General features: G+C 52.4%; 1 gene segment (V, D, J or C); it reads left to right on the top strand.

The window, feature by feature from the left end:
- LOC140419253 (T cell receptor alpha variable 38-2/delta variable 8-like) overlaps positions 1 to 22,906 on the top strand; it is a 148,923-nt gene that overhangs the window by 107,452 nt on the left and 18,565 nt on the right. Inside the window, 1 exon segment of the V gene segment in view lies at positions 3,763 to 3,812. Within this exon segment, the coding sequence occupies positions 3,763 to 3,812 (50 nt within the window).

Raw genomic sequence — 22,906 nt, forward strand, 5'->3', positions numbered from 1 at the left:
TGGATCTCGCTCCATTTGAAAGATGTATTGACCCAGCCTGTCTGAGTTTGTGTCTGTGTGTGAGTTTGTGTTTGTCTGTACACGTGTTTGTGTGTCTGGGGTGGGGTGGGAGTTTGTGTGTGTGACTTTTTACACGGCACGGTAGCACAGTGGGTAGCACTGTGGCTTTACAGCTCCAGGGTCCCGGGTTCGATTCCCGGCACGTTCTCTCTGTGTCTGCGTGGTTTTCCTCCGGGAGCTCCGGTTTCTTCCCACAAGTCTGAAAGACGTGCTGTTAGGTCATTTGGACATTCTGAATGCTCCCTCTGTGTACCCGAACAGGCGCCGGAATGTGGCGACTAGGGGCTTTTCACAGTAAATTAATTGCAGTGTTAATGTAAGCCTACTTGTGACAATAAAGATTATTATACATGGTAGTCCCACAGGCTCTTACCCTGGGTACATGGTAGTCAGCACTCCAAAAGGGTTAATTGTAGTGTCCACAGCAGTATGGTGTAATGTAGTATTAACTGGGACAAGAGCTTACAGTATAAACAGTGACGGGGTCAACTGCAGTGATCACTGGGAAAGGAGCTAATGTGTTCTCAATAGAGATATGGATGAGAACGGTTATATATCACAAGGTAATATTCACAATGACATTCTCAAATGCAGTAATATTTCTGACACAGTGTAGAGCAGGATTTACAGCTACTGATGCTGCTAGGAAATAAATTCATCCAGGGCTTTGTATCGGATTATTAAAATTGGTTATTGTTAAGGTGGTCTAGTCGCGAAGGCAGGCTCGATCAGCTGGATGGCCCATTCCTGTTCCTATGTACCTCTCCTGGGAGTGTTTGATGGGGACAGTGTAGAGGGAGATTTACTCTGTATCTAACACCGTGCTGTACCTGTCCTGGGAGTGTTTGATGGGGACAGTGTAGAGGGAGCTTTACTCTGTATCTAACCCCGTTCTGTACCTGTCCTGGGGGTTTTTGATGTGGATAGTGTAGAGGGAGCTTTACTCTGTATCTCTCCCTGTGCTTTACCTGTCTTGGGAGTGTTTGATGGGGACAGTCCAGAGGGAGCTTTACTCTGTATCACCCCGTGCTGTACCCATCCTAGGAGTGTTTGATGGGGACAGTCCAGAGGGAGCTTTACTCTTTATCTAACCCTATGCTGTACCTGTCCTGGGAATGTTCAATGGGGACAGTGTAGAGGGAGCTTCATTCATTATCTAACCTCGTGCTGTACCTGTCCTGTAGTGTTTGATGGGGACAGTGTAGAGGGAGCTTTACTCTGTATCTAACCCTGTGCTGTACCTGTCTTGGGAGTGTTTGATGGGGACAGTCTAGAGGGAGCTTTACTCTGTGTCACCCCGTGCTGTACGCATCCTAGAAGTGTTTGATGGTGACTGTGTATAGGGAGCTGTACTCTTTATCTAACCCGATGCTGTACCTGTCCTGGGAGTGTTTGATGGTGACTGTGTAGAGGGAGCATTACTCTTTATCTAACCCCGTGCTGTACATGTCCTGGGAGTGTTTGATGGGTCTTTAAGAGAAGATTCCTGGCCACAAAAACAAAGCTCATTGCAAAGTTTCACTTCATATTTTACATGTTGTTCACAGACAGATTTCTTCAATGAGCTGCTCTATAAATTTGGATTCAATTTGATTTTTTCACACTGTGAGATGTTAAGCTTATTCCTCAATGAAAACAGGGTCATCGGCAACAACATCATTTTATTAGACAAGGAGGTTCAATGGGATTTTTTCACTGAAATCATCTGATGTCAGTTCATGAGATTAGAATTTATAATGAAACAATTTGGATTCAATGAAAACGGTCAGTTTGATAACCCCAACTGCTTTCTGTTAAATCGCCCCTCACTCTCCTCTCTCACCTTGTTTTTAATTTGGGGAATTCTGCAGGCAGCTTGTGCACAGGAAGAGCCCAAAAATGGTGGCACTTTCAAAATTAAGTTCAGAGTCTCTGAAGATGGATTTCTTGCTCTCTTTCTACTTGAACATGTACAAACTGACAGCAGACATATTGATTGCACAGTAAGATTCCACAATCAGAAATGTGATCATGGTGGAAAATTCTCCCACGTCCCCTGTGGAAAGGATGAATTAACTCCCTCATTCCCACGTTTAAGTTTAAGACTTTTAACTCATGACCTTCAAACATTTTGCAGTCCGTGAGCTACTTTTTAATAAGTGTGGTCACTGTTGCTGTGTTTTTTGAAAATATTTTCATTCCGATGAGGACGGACATAACAACATACAAACAATCAGTCAGTCACAACACAAACAAAATACTATTCTCCTCATTTGACATTTATTCCTTGATTTCCATTAAACCTTTCCCCCTGTTCCCTCCCCTTACCCACTGGCAACAAACAGATCTGTAAATAGAGACAAGAACAGCTTCCATCTCGTCCAGAAACCCCCATCTGAGGCACAAAGGGTTAACTTTCGTTTCTCAAGTTTAAGGAATTCCGCAATATCCCTCAACCATGTTGATATTTTTGGCGGATCTTCTGACTTCCCTTCCAATAAAATTAGCCTCCGGGCGATCAATGTGGCAAAGGCCACCACATCGGCCCCGTCCCCATCTATTAGTCCCGGTACTTCCGACACCCCAGAAATTGCCACATGTGGTCCCAGTAATATTTCCACCTCCACAACTTTTGTTTGTGTTTTAATTAGCGAGAGCCAGAAGCCCACGAATTGTGGACGTGACCAGAAGATGTGGACATGGTTAACTGGTCCTCCTTTACACTCTCACATTTATCTTCTTCCTCTGTGAAGAATCTGCTCATTCGTTCCTGTGTCATATGGCCCCTGTGTACATCCTTGAATTGTATCAAGCCCATCAGAGCACATGAAGATGTCACATTGACCCTGGTATAATCTCACTCCATCGTTCCCATTCCAACGCCACATCCAACTCTTCCTTCCACTTTTGTTTCATCTCTTCAATCGCTGCTTTCTTTCTGTCCATCAGCCACCTGTAAATGTTAGTAATTCTCCCATCACCAACTCAGCTAGGAGGAGCAATTTATCCAGCACCTTGTTCTCTGGTAGGCAAACGAACGAGGACAACTCCTTTTTCACCAAGTTTCATCATTGAAGATAATTAAACTTCACCTCCCTCTGCATTTTATGTTTCTCCCTCAATTCTTCAAATCTACTTTCCAACAACAAGTCTTTAACCTGTCTCAGCCCAGCTTTATGCCACTGTTTAAATATTGTATCCAGTCTTGCCGCCGGGGTGAATCGGGGGTTTCCATAAATAGGGGCTCGCACCGTCAAGTTTACCAAACCAAAATGGCGTCTCAGCTTGCTCCAGATGTTGAAGGAAGATGCCAGCACCGGTCTTTGTGTAAACCTCCCCGGGGGAAATGGGAGTGGAGCCGCAGCGGAAGTCTGCGAACTAGCCCCTTTACACGATGCTTCCACCACCTGTACCCATTCCGCTTCTTCCTCTCCCCACCATTGCCCAATCTTCTCCAAATTCACCGCCCAATAACAGTACAAAAGATTGGGAAGCACCAACCCTCCCACCCACCCATTCTTTTTAAATGTGAGCTGGTATTTTTGAAGAGAAATCCAATTAATCTCCTTCCATTTACTGATGGAGAAGTGATCTGCCGCATTTTCTATCTGTTTAGAGCAGGGTGTCTGTGTGAGGGTAAGTGTGTTACTGTGTGTGTGGGCGTTTCTCTATCTGTCTATCTGCCAGTCGCCCTGGTCCAAGATTCTATTTCTCTATCCACAGATGCTGCCTGACCTGCTCAGTATTTTCCGCATTGGTACAAGAGCGAGGAGGTAAGGCTGAAGTTATACAAGACACTAGTTAGACCTCAGCTGGAATATTGTGGACAGTTCTGGGTGCCACATGATAGGAAGAGTGTGAACACACTGGAGCGAGTGCAGAGGAGGTTCACAAGAATGGTTCAGGAATGAGACACTTCAGTGATGAGGTTAGATTGGAGAGGTTGGGTCTGTTCTCCACGCAGAGAAATGGCCAAGAGGAGATTAGATAGAGGTGTTCAAATTCTTGGGGGTGCCAGACAGAGTAGACAGGGAGGAACGGTTCCCACTATTAAGAAGATCAAGAACGAGATGGCACAGAATTAAAGTGAATTGGAAAAGAAGCAAATATGATGTGAGAAAATGGAAACAGTCTCGTGTAGAGAGAGCCCTGCTCGATATCTAACCCCGTGCTGTACCTGTCCTGGGAGTGTTTGAGAGGGACAGTGCAGAGGGAGCTTTACTCTGTATCTAACCACGTGCTATACCTGTCCTGGGAGTGTTTGATGGGGACAGTGTAGAGAGAGCTTTACTCTGTATCTAACACCGTGCTGTACCTGTCCTGGGAGTGTTTGATGGGGACAGTGTGGAGGGAGCTTTACTCTATATCTAACCCCGTACTGTACCTGTCCTGGGAGTGTTTGATGGGGGACAGTGTAGAGAGAGCTTTACTCTGTCTCTAACCCCGTGCTGTACCTGTCCTGGGAGTGTTTGATGGGGACAGTGTAGAGGGAGCTTTACTCTGTATCTAACCCCGTGCTGTACCTGTCCTGGGAGTGTTTGATGGGGGACAGTGTAGAGAGAGCTTTACTCTGTCTCTAACCCCGTGCTATACCTGTCCTGGGAGTGTTTGATGGGGACAGTGTAGAGAGAGCTTTACTCTGTATCTAACACCGTGCTGTACCTGTCCTGGGAGTGTTTGATGGGGACAGTGTGGAGGGAGCTTTACTCTATATCTAACCCCGTACTGTACCTGTCCAGGGTGTGTTTGATGGGGACAGTGTAGCAGGAGCTTTACTCTGTATCTAACCCCGTGCTGTACTTGTCCTGGGAGTGTTTGATGGGGACAGTGTAGAGAGAGCCCTGCTCGATATGTAACACCGTTTTGTACCTGTCCTGGGAGTGTTTGATGGGGACAGTGCAGAGGGAGCTTTACTCCGTATGTAACCCCGTGATGTACCTGTCCTGGGAGTGTTTGCCAGGGACAGTGTAGAGGAATCTGTATCTAACCCCATGATGTACCTTTACTGGTCATGTTTGATGGAGTTTCAAAATCTCCAATAAATGTCTTCTATTAGTTTCTCCATCTGTCTGTTTCTGCTTCTCTCTCTGTCTGTCTGGGAATATTGTCAAAACAAAATCCACGATCAGCAGTCAGCCATTTTAAATTACTTAATGGTGGCCATTCTAGGTGAGCACAGCACAGTCATTTCTGACATTTGTGCACGTTGGTGTAACAAAATCCTGATGGAAAGTGTCTGATTTAAACAGTGATTTGTTGGTGAATGTGGATGTAGAAAGGGAGCTGGCTGTCCTTGTACACCAGTCACTGAAAGTGGAGAGGGGGGTGCAGCAAGCAGTTAAGAAGGCCAATGATATGTTGGCCTTCATTGAAAGAGGGATTTGAGTTCAGAAGTGGAGATGTCTTTCTGCAGTTACACAAGGCCTTGGTGAGACCACACCAGGAGTATTGCGTACAGTTTCGGTCTCCCTAACTAAGAAAGGATATAGTTGCCAGAGAGGGAGTGCAGTGGAGGGTCAATTGGCTGATAGGGAGTTTCCCGGACTGTCCTACAAGGAGAGATTGGTTTGACTGTGGCACAGTGGTTAGCACTGCTGCCTCACAGTGCCAGTGACCCGGGTTAAATTCCGGCCTTGTGTGACTGATTATGTGGAGTTGGCAGTTTCTCCCCGTGTGTGCGTGGGTTTCCTCCGGGTGCTCCGGTTTCCTTCCACAGTCCAAAGATGTGCAGGCTAGGTGGAATGGTCCTGCTAAATTACCCCTTAGTGTCCAAGAAAGATTGTTTAGATTAGGTTAAGGAGTTGTTGGGATAGGGCGGGTGACTGAGCTTACATAGGGTGCTGTGTCAGAGGGTTGGTGTAGATTCGATGGGCAGAATGGCCTCCTTCTGCATTGTAGGGATTCTGTGATTGTGCCGGTATTCACCAGAGCCGAGAAGGATGAGAGGAGATGTTGGCCGTGCTAAATTGCCCCTGAGTGGCCCAAAGGTTAGGTGGTGTTACTGGGGTTATTTGGAGAGGGTGGAGGCGTGGGCTTGGGTAGGGTGCTCTCTCCGAGGGCCAGTGCAGACTCGATGGGCCAAATGGCCTACTCCTGCAATGTATATTCTATGATTCTCTGTATCACATTCCAACAGCGCTGTTCAGACTACACACAGGGATGGTGATTTCCACGTTGTACTGCCTCTGCCATGTCTTGGGAGTGATCATGGAGACAGTGTAGAGGAAACCTTACTCTGTATCTAACCCCGTGTTGTACCTGTTCTGGGAGTGTTTGATGGGGACAGTGTAGAGGGAGCTTTACTCTTTATCTGACCCTATGTTGTACCTGACCTGGGACTGTTTGATGGGGACAATATGGTGGGAGCTTTATTCTATATCTAACCCCGTGCTGTACCTGTCCTGGGATTGTTTGATGGGGACAGTGTCGAGGGAGCTTTAATCTGTATCTAACCCCGTGCTGTACCAGTCCTTGGGAGTGTTTGATGGGGACAGTGTAGAGGGTGCTTTACTCTGTATCTAACCTCGTTCTGTGCCTGTCCCTGTGAGTGTTTGATGGGGACAGTGCAGAGGGAGCTTTACTCTTTATGTAACCTCATGCTGTACCTGTCCTAGGACTGTTTGATGGGGACAGTGTAGCAGGAGCATTACTCTGTATCTAACCCCATGCTGTACCTGTCCTGGGAGTGTTTGATGGGGACAGTGTAGGGGGAGCTTTACTTTGTATCTAACCCCATGCTGTACCTGTCCTGGGAGTGTTTGATGGTGACAGTGTCGAGGGAGATTTACTCTGATTCTAACCCCGTGCTGTACCTGTACTGGGAGTGTTTGATGGTGACAGTGTAGAGGGGGCTTTACTCTGATTCTAACCCCGTGCTGTACCTGTCCTGGTATATTACAAGGTAATATTCACAATGACATTCTCAAATGCAGGAATATTTCTGACACAGTGTAGAGCAGCATTTACAGCGACTGATGCTGCTGGGAAATAAATTCATCCAGGGCTTTGTATCAGATTATTAAAATTGGTTATTGTTAAGGTGGTCTAGTCGCGAAGGCAGGCTCGATCAGCTGGATGGCCCACTCCTGTTCCTATGTACCTCTCCTGGGAGTATTTGATGGGGACAAATGTAGAGGGAGCTTTACTCTGTATCACCCTGTGCTATACCCATCCTAGGAGTGTTTGATGGGGACAGTCCAGAGGGAGCTTTACTCTTTATCTAACCCTATGCTGTACATGTCCTGGGAATGTTTAATGGGGACAGTGTAGAGGGAGCTTCATTCATTATCTAACCTCGTGCTGTACCTGTCCTGTAGTGTTTGATGGGGACAGTGTAGAGGGAGCTTTACTCTGTATCTAACCCTGTGCTGTGCCTCTCCTGGGAGTTTTTGATGTGGACAGTGTAGAAGGAGCTTGACTCTGTATCTCACCCTGTGCTGTACCTGTCTTGGGAGTGTTTGATGGGGACAGTGTAGAGGGAGCTTTACTCTTTATCTGACCCTATGTTGTACCTGACCTGGGACTGTTTGATGGGGACAATGTGGTGGGAGCTTTATTCTATATCTAACCACGTGCTGTACCTGTCCTGGGATTGTTTGATGGGGACAGTGTCGAGGGAGCTTTAATCTGTATCTAAAACCGTGCTGTACCAGTCCTTGGGAGTGTTTGATGGGGACAGTGTAGAGGGTGCTTTACTCTGTATCTAACCTCGTGCTGTGCCTGTCCCTGCGAGTGTTTGATGGGGACAGTGCAGAGGGAGCTTTACTCTGTATCTAACCCCGTGTTGTACCTGTCGTGGGAGTGTTTGATGGGGACAGTGTAGCACGAGCATTACTCTGTATCTAACCCCATGCTGTACCTGTCCTGGGAGTGTTTGATGGGGACAGTGTAGGGGGAGCTTTACTTTGTATCTAACCCCATGCTGTACCTGTCCTGGGAGTGTTTGATGGTGACAGTGTCGAGGGAGAATTACTCTGATTCTAACCCCGTGCTGTACCTGACCTGGGAGTGTTTGATGGTGACTGTGTATAGGGAGCTTTACTCTGATTCTAACCCCGTGCTGTACCTGACCTGGAAGTGTTTAATGGTGACTGTGTATAGGGAGCATAACTCTTTATCTGACCCCATGCTGTACCTGTCCTGGGAGTGTTTGATGATTCCTTCAGAGAAGATTCCTGGCCACAAAAACAAAGCTCATTTTAAAAGTTTCACTTCATATTTTACATGTTGTTCACAGACAGATTTCTTCAATGAGCTGCTCTATAAAATTGGATTCAGTTTGATTTTTTCTCACTATGAGATGTAAAGCTTATTACTCAATCAATACAGGGTCATCGGCAACAACATCTTTTTATTAGACAAGGAGGTTCAATGGGATTTTTCACTGAAATCCACTGATGTCAGTTCATGAGATTAGAATTTATAATGAAACAATTTGGATTCAATGAAAACGGTCAGTTTGATAACCCCATCTGCTTTCTGTTAACTCGCCCCTCACTCTCCACTCTCACCTTGTTTTTAATTTGGGGAATTCTGCAGGCAGCTTGTGCACAGGAAGAGCCCAAAAATGGTGGCACTTTCAAAATTAAGTTCAGAGTCTCTGAAGATGGATTTCTTTCTCTCTTTCTACTTGAACATGTACAAACTGACAGCAGGCATATTGATTGCACAGTAAGATTCCACAATCAGAAATGTGATCATGGTGGAAAATTCCCCCACGTCCCCTGTGGAAAGGATGAATTAACTCCCTCATTCCCACGTTTAAGTTTAAGACTTTTAACTCATGACCTTCAAACATTTTGCAGTCCGTGAGCTACTTTTTAATAAGTGTGGTCACTGTTGCTGTGTTTTTTGAAAATATTTTCATTCCGATGAGGACGGACATAACAACATACAAACAATCAGTCAGTCACAACACAAACAAAATACTATTCTCCTCATTTGACATTTATTCCTTGATTTCCATTAAACCTTTCCCCTCTTCCCTCCCCTTCCCCACTGGCAACAAACAGATCTGAAAATAGAGACAAGAACAGCTTCCATCTCGTCCAGAAACCCCCATCTGAGCCACAAAGGGCTAACTTTAGTTTCTCAAGTTTAAGGAATTCCGCAATATCCCTCAACCATGTTGATATTTTTGGCGGATCTTCTGACTTCCCTTCCAATAAAATTAGCCTCCGGGCGATCAATGTGGCAAAGGCCACCACATCGGCCCCGTCCCCATCTATTAGTCCCGGTACTTCCGACACCCCAGAAATTGCCTCATGTGGTCCCAGTAATATTTCCACCTCCACAACTTTTGTTTGTGTTTTAAATAGCGAGAGCCAGAAGCCCACGAATTGTGGACGTGACCAGAAGATGTGGACATGGTTAACTGGTCCTCCTTTACACTCTCACATTTATCTTCTTCCTCTGTGAAGAATCTGCTCATTCGTTCCTGTGTCATATGGCCCCTGTGTACATCCTTGAATTGTATCAAGCCCATCAGAGCACATGAAGATGTCGCATTGACCCTGGTATAATCTCACTCCATCGTCCCCATTCCAACGCCACATCCAACTCTTCCTTCCACTTTTGTTTCATCTCTTCAATCGCTGCTTTCTTTCTGTCCATCAGCCACCTGTAAATGTTAGTAATTCTCCCATCACCAACTTAGCTGGGAGGAGCAATTTATCCAGCACCTTGTTCTCTGGTAGGCAAACATTGAACGATACAGCGCAGTCCAGGCCCTTCGGCCCACGATGTTGCACCGACATGGGAAGTCAAAAAACAAAAGCCATCTAACCTACACTATGCCATTATCATCCATATGCTTATCCAAACGAACGTGGACAACTCCTTTTTCACCAAGTTTCATCATTGAAGATAATTAAACTTCACCTCCCTCTGCATTTTATGTTTCTCCCTCAATTCTTCAAATCATTTTCATTTCCCTCACTCTCTGTGCGTCCCTCGCTCTCTGTGCGTCCCTCGCGCTCTCTGTGTGTCCCTCGCGCTCTCTGTGTGTCCCTCGCGCTCTCTGTGTGTCCCTCGCGCTCTCTGTGTGTCCCTCGCGCTCTCTGTGTGTCCCTCGCGCTCTCTGTGTGTCCCTCGCGCTCTCTGTGTGTCCCTCGCGCTCTCTGTGTGTCCCTCGCGCTCTCTGTGTGTCCCTCGCGCTCTCTGTGTGTCCCTCGCGCTCTCTGTGTGTCCCTCGCGCTCTCTGTGGGTCCCTCGCTCTCTGTGGGTCCCTCGCTCTCTGTGGGACCCTCGCTCTCTGTGCGTCCCTCGCTCTCTGTGGGTCCCTCGCTCTCTGTGCGTCCCTCGCTCTCTGTGCGTCCCTCGGTCTCTGTGCGTCCCTCGCTCTCTGTGCGTCCCCCAGTGTCTGAGTGAGTGTGTATAACAGTGAATGAGTGTGTCATTGAGTGAGTGTGTGTAAGAGTGAGAATTGGTGGGAACTAGTGTGTGTGAGTGAGTGAGAGTGAGTGAGTACGAGTGAGTGTGTGTAAGTGTGTGTGAACAGTGTGTTTGTATAAGAGTTACTGAGTGTGTAAGAGTGAGTTTGTGAGTGAATGGGAATGAGCGTGTGAGCGTGTCGGTGAGTGTGAGTGATTGGTGTGTGAGTGAGTGATTAGTATGTGAGTGTGAGTGATTGGAAGTGTGGGTGAGTGTGTAAGAGTGAGCAAGTTAATGTGTGAAAGTCAGTGAGTATGTGTGTGTAAAAGTGTGTGCGTATGTAAGAATGAGTGAGTAATAGTGAGTGTGAGTGAGGGCGTGAGTGAGTGTGTAAGAGTGAGTGTGAGTATGTAAGATCATGTGTGTGTGAGTCAGTGAGTGTGTAAGAATGAGAGTGTTTGTGTAAGTGTAAGAGGAGTGTGTAAGTGTGAGTGACTGACTGAGTAATTGTGTGTAAGTGAGTGTGAATGACTGCCCATGTCTGAGAGAGAGTGATTGAGTGTGTAAGAGTGAGTGAGTGTGTGTGAATGTGTAAGAGTGAGTGAGCGTGTGAGTGTGAGTGAGGATGTGAGTGTCTGAGTACGAGTGAGTGAGTGAGAGAGTGTGGAAGAGTGAGTGAGTGAGAGTGAGTAATTGTGTGTAAGTTAGTGTGAATGAGTGAGTCAGTCTGTGTGTGAGTGTGAGTGAGTGAATTCAAACTGAATTCAAATGACCTGTGAATTTAATTTCACCCGCCATACTTATGTCTCGGCCTAAAACACAGGCTTCCTTCCAGAATTATACCCGCTTCAAGTTAAGGGACTTTAATTCCGGGCAATCGAGATTACTTTACAGTCAATGGGTCCATTTTAAAAGTGACCCCACTATCGTTAATTTTGTGAATTCTGCCGGCAACCTGTGCACAGGGAGAGCCCAACAAATGATGACCACTTTCAAAATTGAGTTCAGAGTTTCTGATCTGAGATTTCTCTCTCTCTCTCTCTACCAGATTGCAGAGTGAGTGTGTGTTAGCGTGTGGGAGTGAGTGTGTCAGAGTGACAGTGCGTAAGAGTCTGTGTGAGAGTGAGTGTGTGAGAGTCAGTGAGTGTGAGAGTCAGTGAGTGTGAGAGTCAGTGAGTGTGAGAGTCAGTGAGTGTGAGAGTCAGTGAGTGTGAGAGTCAGTGAGTGTGTGAGTCAGTGAGTGTGAGAGTCAGTGAGTGTGAGAGTCAGTGAGTGTGAGAGTCAGTGAGTGTGAGAGTCAGTGAGTGTGAGAGTCAGTGAGTGTGAGAGTCAGTGAGTGAGAGAGTCAGTGAGTGAGAGAGTCAGTGAGTGAGAGAGTCAGTGAGTGTGTGAGAGTCAGTGAGTGTGTGAGAGTCAGTGAGTGTGTGAGAGTCAGTGAGTGTGTGAGAGTCAGTGAGGGTGAGTGTGAGAGAGGGTGAGGGTGAGAGAGGGTGAGGGTGAGAGAGGGTGAGGGTGAGAGAGGGTGAGGGTGAGAGAGGGTGAGGGTGAGAGAGGGTGAGGGTGAGAGAGGGTGAGGGTGAGAGAGGGTGAGGGTGAGAGAGGGTGAGGGTGAGAGAGGGTGAGGGTGAGAGAGGGTGAGGGTGAGAGAGGGTGAGGGTGAGAGAGGGTGAGGGTGAGAGAGGGTGAGGGTGAGAGAGGGTGAGGGTGAGAGAGGGTGAGGGTGAGAGAGGGTGAGGGTGAGAGAGGGTGAGGGTGAGAGAGGGTGAGGGTGAGAGAGGGTGAGGGTGAGAGAGGGTGAGGGTGAGAGAGGGTGAGGGTGAGAGAGGGTGAGGGTGAGAGAGGGTGAGGGTGAGAGAGGGCGAGGGTGAGAGAGGGCGAGGGTGAGAGAGGGCGAGGGTGAGAGAGGGCGAGGGTGAGAGAGGGCGAGGGTGAGAGAGGGCGAGGGTGAGAGAGGGCGAGGGTGAGAGAGGGCGAGGGTGAGAGAGGGCGAGGGTGAGAGAGGGCGAGGGTGAGAGAGGGCGAGGGTGAGAGAGGGCGAGGGTGAGAGAGGGCGAGGGTGAGAGAGGGCGAGGGTGAGAGAGGGCGAGGGTGAGAGAGGGCGAGGGTGAGAGAGGGCGAGGGTGAGAGAGGGCGAGGGTGAGAGAGGGCGAGGGTGAGAGAGGGCGAGGGTGAGAGAGGGCGAGGGTGAGAGAGGGCGAGGGTGAGAGAGGGCGAGGGTGAGAGAGGGCGAGGGTGAGAGAGGGCGAGGGTGAGAGAGGGCGAGGGTGAGAGAGGGCGAGGGTGAGAGAGGGCGAGGGTGAGAGAGGGCGAGGGTGAGAGAGGGCGAGGGTGAGAGAGGGCGAGGGTGAGAGAGGGCGAGGGTGAGAGAGGGCGAGGGTGAGAGAGGGCGAGGGTGAGAGAGGGCGAGGGTGAGAGAGGGCGAGGGTGAGAGAGGGCGAGGGTGAGAGAGGGCGAGGGTGAGAGAGGGCGAGGGTGAGAGAGGGCGAGGGTGAGAGAGGGCGAGGGTGAGAGAGGGCGAGGGTGAGAGAGGGCGAGGGTGAGAGAGGGCGAGGGTGAGAGAGGGCGAGGGTGAGAGAGGGCGAGGGTGAGAGAGGGCGAGGGTGAGAGAGGGCGAGGGTGAGAGAGGGCGAGGGTGAGAGAGGGCGAGGGTGAGAGAGGGCGAGGGTGAGAGAGGGCGAGGGTGAGAGAGGGCGAGGGTGAGAGAGGGCGAGGGTGAGAGAGGGCGAGGGTGAGAGAGGGCGAGGGTGAGAGAGGGCGAGGGTGAGAGAGGGCGAGGGTGAGAGAGGGCGAGGGTGAGAGAGGGCGAGGGTGAGAGAGGGCGAGGGTGAGAGAGGGCGAGGGTGAGAGAGGGCGAGGGTGAGAGAGGGCGAGGGTGAGAGAGGGCGAGGGTGAGAGAGGGCGAGGGTGAGAGAGGGCGAGGGTGAGAGAGGGCGAGGGTGAGAGAGGGCGAGGGTGAGAGAGGGCGAGGGTGAGAGAGGGCGAGGGTGAGAGAGGGCGAGGGTGAGAGAGGGCGAGGGTGAGAGAGGGCGAGGGTGAGAGAGGGCGAGGGTGAGAGAGGGCGAGGGTGAGAGAGGGCGAGGGTGAGAGAGGGCGAGGGTGAGAGAGGGCGAGGGTGAGAGAGGGCGAGGGTGAGAGAGGGCGAGGGTGAGAGAGGGCGAGGGTGAGAGAGGGCGAGGGTGAGAGAGGGCGAGGGTGAGAGAGGGCGAGGGTGAGAGAGGGCGAGGGTGAGAGAGGGCGAGGGTGAGAGAGGGCGAGGGTGAGAGAGGGCGAGGGTGAGAGAGGGCGAGGGTGAGAGGGGGCGAGGGTGAGAGGGGGCGAGGGTGAGAGGGGGCGAGGGTGAGAGGGGGCGAGGGTGAGGGGGGCGAGGGTGAGGGGGGCGAGGGTGAGGGGGGCGAGGGTGAGGGGGGCGAGGGTGAGGGGGGCGAGGGTGAGGGGGGCGAGGGTGAGGGGGGCGAGGGTGAGAGGGGGCGAGGGTGAGGGAGGGCGAGGGTGAGGGAGGGCGAGGGTGAGGGAGGGCGAGGGTGAGGGAGGGCGAGGGTGAGAGAGGGCGAGGGTGAGAGTCGGTGAGGGTGAGAGTCGGTGAGGGTGAGAGTCGGTGAGGGTGAGAGTCGGTGAGGGTGAGAGTCGGTGAGGGTGAGAGTCGGTGAGGGTGAGAGTCGGTGAGGGTGAGAGTCGGTGAGGGTGAGAGTCGGTGAGGGTGAGAGTCGGTGAGGGTGAGAGAATCAGTATGTAATAATGAGTCTGTGTGTAAGAGTGAGTTAGTGAGTGAGTGAGCGTGTGTTAGTGAGTGATTGTTTAAGGTTGTTAGTGAGTGTGTAAGAGTATGTGCATAAGAGTGCGTGTAAGTGAGTGTGTAAGAATGAGTTAAATCTAACCCCTCGATTAGATTGCACATTGTATCGCACTGCAGTGTATCTGTAAACGGTGAGTGTGTGCAAGGGTGAGTGTGTCTAAGAGTGAGCGAGTCAGCGTGTGAGTATGTCAATGAGAGTGACTGTGTAAGTGAGTTTGAGTGTGTGAGCGAGTTAGTGTGTAAGAATGAGTGAGTAGGTGAGTGCGTGTGCAAGTGTGTATAATGGTGGGTGTGAGTGAGGGTGAGTAAGTGTGTGGCTGTGGGTGTGGGTGTGTGTGTGGCTGTGTCTGTGTGTGTGTGTGTGTGGCTGTGTGTGTGTGTGGCTGTGTGTGTGTGTGGCTGTGTGTGTGTGTGGCTGTGTGTGTGTGTGTGTGGCTGTGTGTGTGTGTGTGGCTGTGTGTGGGTGTGGCTGTGTGTAGGTGTGGCTGTGTGTGTGTGTGGGTGTGGCTGTGTGTGTGGGTGCGGCTGTGTGTGTGGGTGCGGCTGTGTGTGTGGGTGCGGCTGTGTGTGTTTGTGTGGCTGTGTGTGTGTGTGGCTGTGTGTGTGTGTGGGTGTGGCTGTGTGTGTGGGTGCGGCTGTGTGTGTGGGTGCGGCTGTGTGTGTGGGTGCGGCTGTGTGTGTTTGTGTGGCTGTGTGTGTGTGTGGCTGTGTGTGTGTGTGGCTGTGTTTGTTTATGTGGCTGTGTGTAGGTGTGGCTGTGTGTGTGTGGCTGTGTGTGTGTGGCTGTGTGTGTGTGGCTGTGTGTGTGTGGCTGTGTGTGTGTGTGGCTGTGTGTGTTTATGTGGCTGTGTGTAGGTGTGGCTGTGTGTGTGTGTGGGTGTGTTTGTTTATGTGGCTGTGTGTAGGTGTGGCAGTGTGTGTGTGGGTGTGGCTGTGTGTTTGTGTGTGGCTGTGTGTGTGTGGGTGTGGCTGTGTGTGTGGGTGTGGCTGTGTGTGTGTGTGTGGCTGTGTGTGTGTGTGTGTGGCTGTGTGTGTGTGTGTTTGTGTGGTTGTGGCTGTGTGTGTGTGGCTGTGTGTGTGTGTGTGGCTGTGTGTGTGTGTGTGTGGCTGGGTGTGTGTGTGTGGCTGTGTGTGTGTGGCTGTGTCTGTGGCTGTGAGTGTGGCTCTGGCTGTGTGTGTGTGGGTGTGTGGCTGTGCGTGTGTTTGTGGCTGTGCTTGTGTGTGTGGCTGTGCTTGGGTGTGTGGCTGTGTGTGTGTGGCTGTGTGTGTGTGGCTGTGGCTGTGGGTGTGTGGCTGTGGCTGTGTGGCTGTGTGTGTGTGTGGCTGTGTGTGGCTGTGTGTGTGTGTGTGGCTGTGTGTGTGTGTGTTTGTGTGGTTGTGGCTGTGTGTGTGTGGCTGTGTGTGTGTGTGGCTGTGTGTGTGTGGCTGTGTGTGTGTGGCTGTGTGTGTGTGGCTGTGTGTGTGTGGCTGTGTGTGTGTGGCTGTGTGTCCGTGCGTGGCTGTTTGTCCGTGTGGCTGTGTGTGTCCGTGTGGCTGTGGGTGTGGGTGTGTGGCTGTGTGTGTGTGTGGCTGTGTGTGTGTGTGGCTGTGTGTGTGTGTGGCTGTGTGTGTGTGTGGCTGTGTGTGTGTGTGGCTGTGTGTGTGTGTGGCTGTGTGTGTGTGTGGCTGTGTGTGTGTGTGGCTGTGTGTGTGTGTGGCTGTGTGTGTGTGGCTGTGTGTGTGTGGCTGTGTGTGTGTGTGGCTGTGGCTGTGTGTGTGTGGCTGTGTGTGTGTGTGGCTGTGTGTGTGTGTGGCTGTGTGTGTGTGTGTGGCTGTGTGTGTGTGTGGCTGTGTGTGTGTGTGGCTGTGTGTGTGTGTGGCTGTGTGTGTGTGTGGCTGTGTGTGTGTGTGGCTGTGTGTGTGTTCCTGTGTATGTGTGGCTGTGTGTGCGTGCGTGGCTGTGTGTGCGTGCGTGGCTGTGTGTGCGTGCGTGGCTGTGTGTGCGTGGCTGTGGCTGTGTGTGTGTGTGTGGCTGTGTGTGTGTGTGTGTGTGTGGCTGTGTGTGTGTGGCTGTGTGTGTGTGGCTGTGTGTGTGTGGCTGTGTGTGTGTGGCTGTGTGTGTGTGGCTGTGTGTGTGTGTGGCTGTGGCTGTGTGTGTGTGGCTGTGTGTGTGTGTGGCTGTGTGTGTGTGTGGCTGTGTGTGTGTGTGTGGCTGTGTGTGTGTGTGGCTGTGTGTGTGTGTGGCTGTGTGTGTGTGTGGCTGTGTGTGTGTGTGGCTGTGTGTGTGTTCCTGTGTATGTGTGGCTGTGTGTGCGTGCGTGGCTGTGTGTGCGTGCGTGGCTGTGTGTGCGTGCGTGGCTGTGTGTGCGTGGCTGTGGCTGTGTGTGTGTGTGTGTGTGTGTGGCTGTGTGTGTGTGGCTGTGTGTGTGTGTGGCTGTGTGTGTGTGTGTGGCTGTGTGTGTGTGTGGCTGTGTGTGTGTGTGGCTGTGTGTGTGTGTGGCTGTGTGTGTGTGTGGCTGTGTGTGTGTTCCTGTGTATGTGTGGCTGTGTGTGCGTGCGTGGCTGTGTGTGCGTGCGTGGCTGTGTGTGCGTGCGTGGCTGTGTGTGCGTGGCTGTGGCTGTGTGTGTGTGTGTGTGTGTGTGTGTGTGTGTGTGTGGCTGTGTGTGTGTGGCTGTGTGTGTGTGGCTGTGTGTGTGTGGCTGTGTGTGTGTGGCTGTGTGTGTGTGGCTGTGTGTGTGTGGCTGTGTGTGTGTGAGGCTGTGTGTGTGAGGCTGTGTGTGTGAGGCTGTGTGTGTGAGGCTGTGTGTGTGAGGCTGTGTGTGTGAGGCTGTGTGTGTGAGGCTGTGTGTGTGAGGCTGTGTGTGTGAGGCTGTGTGTGTGAGGCTGTGTGTGTGAGGCTGTGTGTGTGAGGCTGTGTGTGTGAGGCTGTGTGTGTGAGGCTGTGTGTGTGAGGCTGTGTGTGTGAGGCTGTGTGTGTGAGGCTGTGTGTGTGGCGCTGTGTTTGTGTGGCGCTGTGTTTGTGTGGCGCTGTGTTTGTGTGGCGCTGTGTTTGTGTGGCGCTGTGTTTGTGTGGCGCTGTGTGTGTGTGGCGCTGTGTGTGTGTGTGGCGCTGTGTGTGTGTGTGGCGCTGTGTGTGTGTGTGGCGCTGTGTGTGTGTGTGTGGCGCTGTGTGTGTGTGTGGCGCTGTGTGTGTGTGTGGCGCTGTGTGTGTGTGTGGCGCTGTGTGTGTGTGTGGCGCTGTGCGTGTGTGTGGCCGTGTGCGTGTGTGTGGCCGTGTGCGTGTGTGTGGCCGTGTGCGTGTGTGTGGCCGTGTGCGTGTGTGTGGCCGTGTGCGTGTGTGTGGCCGTGTGCGTGTGTGTGGCCGTGTGCGTGTGTGTGGCTGTGTGTGTGGCTGTGTGCGTGTGTGTGGCTGTGTGCGTGTTTGTGTCTGTCTGTGTGTGTGTGTCTGTGTCTGGGTGAGTGTGATAGTATGTGTCTGTGTGTGTGACTGTGTGTCTGCGAGTGTGTGTGTGTCTCTGTGCGTGCGTTCCTCTTCTAAATTTAGTGTGCCCGATTAATTTTTTCCAATTACGGGGCAATTTATCGTGGCTAATCCACCTACCCTTCACATCTTTGGATTGTGGGGGCGAAACCCACGCAAACAGGGGGAGAATGTGCAAACTCCACAGGGACAGTGACCCAGAGCCGGGATCGAACCTGGGACCTCGGCGCCGTGAGACAGGCATTCCTCTGTGTGTTGCTCTGTGTGTTGCTCTGTGTGTTGCTCTGTGTGTTGCTCTGTGTGTTGCTCTGTGTGTTGCTCTGTGTGTTGCGTCTGTGTGTTGCTCTGTGGGTGTGAGTCTGTAGGTGTGAGTCTGTAGGTGTGAGTCTGTAGGTGTGAGTCTGTAGGTGTGAGTCTGTAGGTGTGAGTCTGTAGGTGTATCTGTGTGTTTGTGTGACTGTCTGTGAGTTTGCCTGTGTTTGTCCATCTGTCTGTGTTTCTGTGTGTCTGTCTATATGTGTTTCTGTAGTGTGTGTGGCTGTGTGTGTGTGGCTGTGTGTGTGTGGGTGTGTGTGTGTGTGTGTGTGTGTGGCTGTGTGTGTGTGTGTGTGGCTGTGTGTGTGTGTGCCTGTGTGTGTGTGCGCGTGGCTGTGTGTGGGGCTGTGTGTGCGTGCGTGGCTGTGTGTGGCTGTGGGCGTGTGGCTGTGTGTGTGTGGGGCTGTGTGTGCCCATGTGTGTGTGTGGCTGTGTGTGTGTGTGTGTGGCTGTGTGTGCATGCATGGCTGTGTGTGTGGGTGTGTGTGTGCGTGTGTGGCTGTGTGCATGTGTGGCTGTGTGCGTGTGTGGCTGTGTGAGTGCGTGTGTGTGTGTGGCTGTGTGCGTGTGTGTGTGGCTGTGTGTGCGTGCGTGGCTGTGTGTGCGTGGCTGTGTGTGTGTGGCTGTGTGTGTGTGTGTGTGGCTGTGTGTGTGTGGCTGTGTGTGTGTGTGGCTGTGTGTGTGTGGATGTGCGTGTGTGTGGCTGTGTGTGTGTGTGGCTGTGTGCGGCTGTGTGTGCAGCTCTGTGTGTGTGTGGCTGTGTGTGTGTGTGGCTGTGTGTGTGTTCCTGTGTGTGTGTGTCCGTGTGTGTGTTCGTGTCTGGGTGCGTGTCGGTGTCTGTGTAGTGTGGGTGTCTGTGAGTGTGTGTGTTCCTGTGTGTGTGTTCGTGATTGTCTGTGTGTGTGTGACTGTGTTACTGTGTGTGTGTTTGTGTCTGTGTGTGTGTGTGTGTGTGTGTGTGTGTGTGTCTGTGCGTGTGTGGCTGTGTGTGCGTGGCTGTGTGTTTGTGGCTGTGTGTGTGTGTGGCTGTGTGTGTGTGGCTGTGTGTGTGTGGCTGTGTGTGTGTGTGGCTGTGTGTGTGTGTGGATCTGTGTGTGTGTGTGGCTGTGTGTGTGTGTGGCTGTGGGTGTGTGGCTGTGCGTGTGTGTGTGGCTGTGCGTGTGTGTGTGGCTGTGCGTGTGTGTGTGGCTGTGCGTGTGTGTGTGGCAGTGTGTGTGTGTGGCTGTGTGTGTGTGGCTGTGTGTGTGTGTGTGGCTGTGTGTGTGTGTGGCTGTGTGTGTGTGTGGGATTGTGTGTGTGTGTGGGACTGTGTGTGTGTGTGTGCCTGTGTGTGTGTGCGCGTGGCTGTGTGTGGGGCTGTGTGTGCGTGCGTGGCTGTGTGTGGCTGTGGGCGTGTGGCTGTGTGTGTGTGTGTGGCTGTGTGTGTATGTGGCTGTGTGTGCCCGTGTGTGTGTGTGGCTGTGTGTGCCCGTGTGTGTGTGTGGCTGTGTGTGCATGCATGGCTGTGTGTGTGGCTGTGGGTGCGTGTGGCTGTGGGTGTGCGTGTGTGGCTGTGTGCGTGTGTGGCTGTGTGCGTGTGTGGCTGTGTGCGTGTGTGGCTGTGTGCGTGTGTGGCTGTGTGCGTGTGTGGCTGTGTGCGTGTGTGGCTGTGTGCGTGTGTGGCTGTGTGCGTGTGTGGCTGTGTGCGTGTGTGGCTGTGTGCGTGTGTGGCTGTGTGCGTGTGTGGCTGTGTGCGTGTGTGGCTGTGTGCGTGTGTGGCTGTGTGCGTGTGTGGCTGTGTGCGTGTGTGGCTGTGTGCGTGTGTGGCTGTGTGCGTGTGTGGCTGTGTGTGTGTGTTCCTGTGTGTGTGTTCCTGTGTGTGTGTCCGTGTGTGTGTTCGTGTCTGGGTGCGTGTCTGAGTATGTGTCGTGTGGGTGTCTGTGAGTGTGTGTGTTCCTGTGTGTGTGTTCGTGATTGTCTGTGTGTGTGTGACTGTGTGTGTTACTGTGTGTGTGTTTGTGTCTGTGTGTGTGTGTGTGTGTGTGTGACGGTGTGTCTGCGAGTGTGTGTGTCTGTGCGTGTGTGGCTGTGTGTGCGTGGCTGTGTGTGTGTGTGGCTGTGTGTGTGTGGCTGTGTGTGTGTGGCTGTGTGTGGCTGTGTGGCTGTGTGTGTGTGGCTGTGTGTGTGTGGCTGTGTGTGTGTGGCTGTGTGTGTGTGGCTGTGTGTGTGTGGCTGTGTGTGTGTGGCTGTGTGCGTGCGTGGCTGTGGCTGTGTGTGTGGATGTGGCTGTGTGTGTGTGGCTGTGGCTGTGTGTGTGTGTGGCTGTGGGTGTGTGTGTGTGGCTGTGCGTATGTGTGTGGCTGTGCGTATGTGTGTGGCTGTGCGTGTGTGTGTGGCTGTGCGTGTGTGTGTGGCTGTGTGTGTGTGTGGCTGTGTGTGTGTGGCTGTGTGTGTGTGTGGCTGTGTGTGTTCCTGTGTGTGCGTGTGGCTGTGGCTGTGTGTGTGCGTGTGGCTGTGTGTGCGTGGCTGTGTGTGTTCCTGTGTGTGCGTGCGTGGCTGTGTGTGCATGCGTGGCTGTGTGTGTGTGTGTGGCTGTGTGTGTGTGTGTGGCTGTGTGTGTGTGTGTGGCTGTGTGTGTGTGTGTGGCTGTGTGTGTGTGTGTGGCTGTGTGTGTGTGTGTGACTGTGTGTGTGTGTGTGTGTGGCTGTGTGTGTGTGTGTGTGGCTGTGTGTCTGCGTGTAGCTGTGGCTGTGTGTGTGCGTGTGGCTGTGGCTGTGTGTGTGTGGCTGTGTGTGTGTGGCTGTGGCTGTGTGTGTGTGTGTGTGGCTGTGTGTGTGTGGGGCTGTGTGTGTGTGGCTGTGTGTGTGTTCCTGTGCGTGCGTGCGTGGCTGTGTGTGCGTGCGTGGCTGTGTGTGCGTGCGTGGCTGTGTGTGCGTGCGTGGCTGTGTGTGCGTGGCTGTGGCTGTGTGTGTGTGGCTGTGTGTGTGTGTGTGGCTGTGTGTGTGTGTGTGGCTGTGTGTGTGTGTGTGTGGCTGTGTGTGTGTGTGTGTGGCTGTGTGTGTGTGTGTGTGGCTGTGTGTGTGTGGCTGGGTGTGTGTGGCTGGGTGTGTGTGTGTGGCTGTGTGTGTGTGTGTGTGTGTGGCTGTGTGTGCGTGCCTGTGTGTGCGTGTGTGTGGTTGGGTGTGTGGCTGTGTGTGAGTGTGTGTGCGTGGCTGTGTGTGTGTGTGTGTGTGGCTGTGTGTGTGTGTGTGTGTGTGGCTGTGTGTGTGTGTGTGGCTGTGTGTGTGTGTGTGGCTGTGTGTGTGTGTGTGTGGCTGTGTGTGTGTGTGTGTGTGGCTGTGTGTGTGTGTGTGGCTGTGTGTGTGTGTGAGGCTGTGTGTGTGAGGCTGTGTGTGTGAGGCTGTGTGTGTGAGGCTGTGTGTGTGAGGCTGTGTGTGTGAGGCTGTGTGTGTGAGGCTGTGTGTGTGAGGCTGTGTGTGTGAGGCTGTGTGTGTGAGGCTGTGTGTGTGAGGCTGTGTGTGTGAGGCTGTGTGTGTGAGGCTGTGTGTGTGAGGCTGTGTGTGTGAGGCTGTGTGTGTGAGGCTGTGTGTGTGAGGCTGTGTGTGTGAGGCTGTGTGTGTGAGGCTGTGTGTGTGAGGCTGTGTGTGTGTGGCTGTGTGTGTGTGGCTGTGTGTGTGTGGCTGTGTGTGTGTGGCTGTGTGTGTGTGGCTGTGTGTGTGTGGCTGTGTGTGTGTGGCTGTGTGTGTGTGGCTGTGTGTGTGTGGCTGTGTGTGTGTGGCTGTGTGTGTGTGGCTGTGTGTGTGTGGCTGTGTGTCTGTTCCTGTGTGTGTGTGTTTGTGTGTGTGTGTTTGTGTGTGTGTCTGAGTATGTGTCTGTGTCTCTGTAGTGTGTATGTCTGTGTGTTTGTGTGTGTGTGTGTGTGTGTGTCTGTGTGTGTGTGTGACGGTGTGACTGAGTCTGCGAGTGTGTCTGTGTGTGACTGAGTCTGCGAGTGTGTCTGTGTGTGTGTTTGTGTGGCTGTGTGTGTGTGGCTGTGTGTGTGTGGCTGTGTGTGTGAGTGGCGCTGTGTTTGTGTGGCGCTGTGTTTGTGTGGCGCTGTGTTTGTGTGGCGCTGTGTGTGTGGCGCTGTGTGTGTGTGGCTGTGTGTGTGTGGCTGTGTGTGTGTGGCTGTGTGTGTGTGGCTGTGTGTGTGTGGCTGTGTGTGTGTGGCTGTGTGTGTGTGGCTGTGTGTGTGGCTGTGTGCGTGTGTGTGGCTGTGCGTGTGTGTGGCTGTGCGTGTGTGTGGCACTGTGTGTGTGCGGCTGTGTGTGCGGCTGTGTGTGCGGCTGTGTGTGCGGCTGTGTGTGCGGCTGTGTGTGCGGCTGTGTGTGCGGCTGTGTGTGCGGCTGTGTGTGCGGCTGTGTGTGTGCGGCTGTGTGTGTGTGGCTGTGTGCGTGTGTGTGGCTGTGTGCGTGTGTGTGGCTGTGTGTGTGTTTGTGTCTGTCAGTGTGTGTGTGTCTGTGTCTGGGTGAGTGTGATAGTATGTGTCTGTGTGTGTCTCTGTGCGTGCGTTCCTCTTTTAAATTTAGTGTGCCCGATTAATTTTTTTCCAATTACGGGGCAATTTATCGTGGCCAATCCACCTACCCTGCACATCTTTGGATTGTGGGGGCGAAACCCACGCAAACAGGGGGAGAATGTGCAAACTCCACAGGGGCAGTGACCCAGAGCCGGGATCGAACCGAGGACCTCGGCGCCGTGAGTCAGGTATTCCTCTGTGTGTTGCTCTGTGTGTTGCTCTGTGTGTTGCTCTGTGTGTTGCGTCTGTAGGTGTGAGTCTGTAGGTGTGAGTCTGTAGGTGTGAGTCTGTAGGTGTGAGTCTGTAGGTGTGAGTCTGTAGGTGTATCTGTGTGTTTGTGTGACTGTCTGTGAGTTTGCCTGTGTTTGTCCATCTGTCTGTGTTTCTGTG

The sequence above is a fragment of the Scyliorhinus torazame genome, chromosome 5, assembly GCF_047496885.1.
Source record: "Scyliorhinus torazame isolate Kashiwa2021f chromosome 5, sScyTor2.1, whole genome shotgun sequence".
Lineage (NCBI taxonomy): Eukaryota > Metazoa > Chordata > Chondrichthyes > Carcharhiniformes > Scyliorhinidae > Scyliorhinus > Scyliorhinus torazame.